This window comes from Cavia porcellus, unplaced genomic scaffold, assembly GCF_034190915.1.
Source record: "Cavia porcellus strain 051 isolate PalLab524CR breed Dunkin Hartley unplaced genomic scaffold, mCavPor4.1 scaffold_3, whole genome shotgun sequence".
Classification (NCBI taxonomy): domain Eukaryota; kingdom Metazoa; phylum Chordata; class Mammalia; order Rodentia; family Caviidae; genus Cavia; species Cavia porcellus.
In genome coordinates this window covers 62,499,209-62,501,833 of record NW_026947486.1, presented here as the reverse complement: position 1 = coordinate 62,501,833, position 2,625 = coordinate 62,499,209, and the positions used below count along the sequence as shown (strand labels likewise).

The following is a 2,625-nucleotide window of genomic DNA, read 5'->3' as shown; positions in this document are numbered from 1 at the left end:
CTATGTACTGAAGCTTCTACATACTGTGAGCAAAAGTAAACTTTCCTCCTCTAACTTGGGTATTGTGTATTTTGTCCCAATAAGAAGTAACTAAGACACCTGGCAAAAATCTCCTTTGAGAAAAACCACACAAAGGATTGAGCTGGCAAAAATGCCTTCAGCTTTTTTATGCTGTGGAGTTTTGTTGTAATACAATTCTGGCCACAATCTGGTGAAGCAACTTGATGCATCTCCTGAGGTAGACCCCTGGGCATTGGTGTCTGAGTTCTTTGAAGGGGAGGAGCATAAAATAAAACCAGAAAGCAGTATTTTGTTAAACACTTACATAAGCCCAAGTCCCATGGGACTTATACTCAACTGCATAAATATAAACCTAAAATTATAAATAAAAGCATTTTTCACAGCTGGGCAAATGTCACAGGGGATATGTGGCTCTCTAGGAACTCCAGAGAAACCACGGGTTTCAGCTATCTTGAGGACTCTAATTATGTCACCAATAAGAACAGAAACAGTACTCAGCAGAAGAGAATACATAACTAATACATTAATGATCACAACTGCAAATAATAAAGGAGAAATTACATGGGCGAACCCATCTATTTTTGTTGTATGGACTTGTGAGAATGACAGGGAACATACTAGAAACTAAACAAAATTTCTAGTATGAACGTGCGCCAGTTCTCAGCAAGTACGTGGATCCCATTAAATGGTGAGGAGTTGGACAGGAACCAGACCAATACACTTCTACACCTGATTGGTTTTACTCAGAAATCCTGTAAGATAAGCATTACTCCCTATATCACCATAGAGAAACTGACCATTTAAAGGAATGTGTAGAAAAAGGAGTGTTTACTGTTAAGTTTGTTGAGCCAGTAATTATTATGTACCAGCACTACACTAGAAAAGCTCAAAATTTTTTCATACTCCACATAATACACAGGAAAAAAAACCCCCATCTTACCAGACAGATATATGCCCAAATTAATATGCAAGTGTACTGATTTTTTGGTTCATGTCTTATAATATACATAATTTTAAAGGAGACAATACATGTATACATAGTTTGTTAAATGCTTTATTAACTTCACATTTTTTCCATGCAAATATATAAAATTCTACTGCTGACAGAAATTTAGATGCATGTAAAGCAATCTCCAATTAGAAGTTGGCAACACAAGACCCACCTGACACACGGAAATAACAAAAGGTTCACAGCAAATGGACCAATAAAGGCATATTAGGAAAATGCAATGAAAACAGTGGGAGTCACAGTATCCATCTCATGGAACATGGCAGAAGTCAAGGCATAAGGCAAAATTCATCATGATGGTCATGGTGATTGGAGAGCTCCCCCATAAGAATACGCAGACAATTTCTCAACTGTAGCTCCCTAAGTTTTCTCCTGATTTCTCTCATCTCCTCCATGAACATTTCCATATCATCTCCATCTCCACCCATCCCATCATGGATCTGCCTATTGGGTATAGCCCTTCGAAAATTAGGGGCAAGTCGGCGAGCCTGTCGTCTGTTATTTCCTGCAGGCTGGCGGCCTTCACCTCCTCCCAAAGGGTGGTCTTCCTCTCTATTCTGCATAGGCTGCTCCATTTCTTCGTTTTCCTGGTGGATATTTGCCATGATGAGAATTTTTTTTCTGGTTGTTTTTCTTTGAACACAAGTAAGACAAGGGCAAGGAGAGAGACTGAATGCGTGGTGCACTGACCAGCAGGTTTTAGAGCCCTGATACATATTAGAAAGCTTTTTTCCTTTTAAACGTCATTTCCCCCCATTTTAGGAGCTCCTAGGAGAGGTACTCTAGGAGACCTCCAATTGGAGCCCCTCCTCCCAATATTCTCGTTTTTCTTCCTTCCCCCAAAGCTCACCAGTTTTCCTTTCCCAGAGCTCTGCAGGCACCAAAATGGAGGGCGGAAATGGGGTGGGAAGAGGGAAGGAAAGAGAGGAGGGGGAGGTGGGCTGGGGTCTCCACCCGGGCTTTCCACACGCGCCCCCTTCCACCCGCACCGACCTGGACCTATCCTTGTCTCTTTCTCTCCTTCCCGATTCTTGCTGTCAGGAGCTCCGCCTGGCCCTAGCCCCACAGATGTGCAGACAGTGGGGCTAGCCCAGCAGCAGTAGCCCACCCGGCGCCCTGAACCCGCCTCCCTTCCTCTCCCCTCCCAAGCCCCACAAGCCCAGAATCTCCACCCATCTCCCGCTGCCCCCGCCCCGCGCAGCTTTTCTGAGCTCTGTCATCGCCCCTCTTAGTTGCTCTGCCACCTGTGCTCCTGGAACCCGAGCTGCCTCTGCACCGCCACGACAGGGAGGCGGGCACTATCGGTGCACCCAAGAATGCTGGGGCTCGGAGAAAGCTCGGGCCCTGCCTCGCGGTTCTCCTGCACTCACCGCCAGCTGAGCAAATTGCTGCTTGATGCCGCCTCACCGCGTGGCGCGGGTTTTGGGGCCCTTACCTGCTCCGCCTTCCCCAGGCCAATGCCACCCTGTGATCAGGGGAGCGCGGAGCAGATAGCTAGAGAAGAGTGAGGGCTGCACCGAAGGCTGCGTAGCTCTGCGGCGTGGGGTCACGTGAGAAGTGCTCGTCACTGGCTAGCTGGCCCCCTACTTCTGGCA

At 46.7% G+C, this 2,625-nt stretch overlaps 1 protein-coding gene across 9 annotated transcripts; it reads right to left on the bottom strand.

Annotated features, from left to right (window-relative positions):
* Nucleotides 1–1,059: 1,059 nt before the first annotated feature.
* Nucleotides 1,060–2,625, bottom strand: Bex3 (brain expressed X-linked 3). 9 transcript variants are annotated; one of them, XM_063246222.1, is made up of 3 exons: nt 2,466–2,569; nt 1,881–1,901; nt 1,060–1,663 (listed from the first exon to the last, which is right to left on the bottom strand). In XM_063246222.1, exon 3 carries the CDS (start codon nt 1,633–1,635, stop codon nt 1,300–1,302), a length of 336 nt encoding a protein of 111 aa, XP_063102292.1. In that variant the 5' UTR covers nt 1,636–1,663; nt 1,881–1,901; nt 2,466–2,569; the 3' UTR covers nt 1,060–1,299. The 9 variants fall into 9 exon arrangements, with proteins under 9 accessions (XP_063102292.1, XP_063102291.1, XP_063102293.1 ...); XM_063246221.1 differs by having other exon boundaries at nt 2,401–2,541; XM_063246223.1 differs by having other exon boundaries at nt 1,060–1,617; nt 2,401–2,534.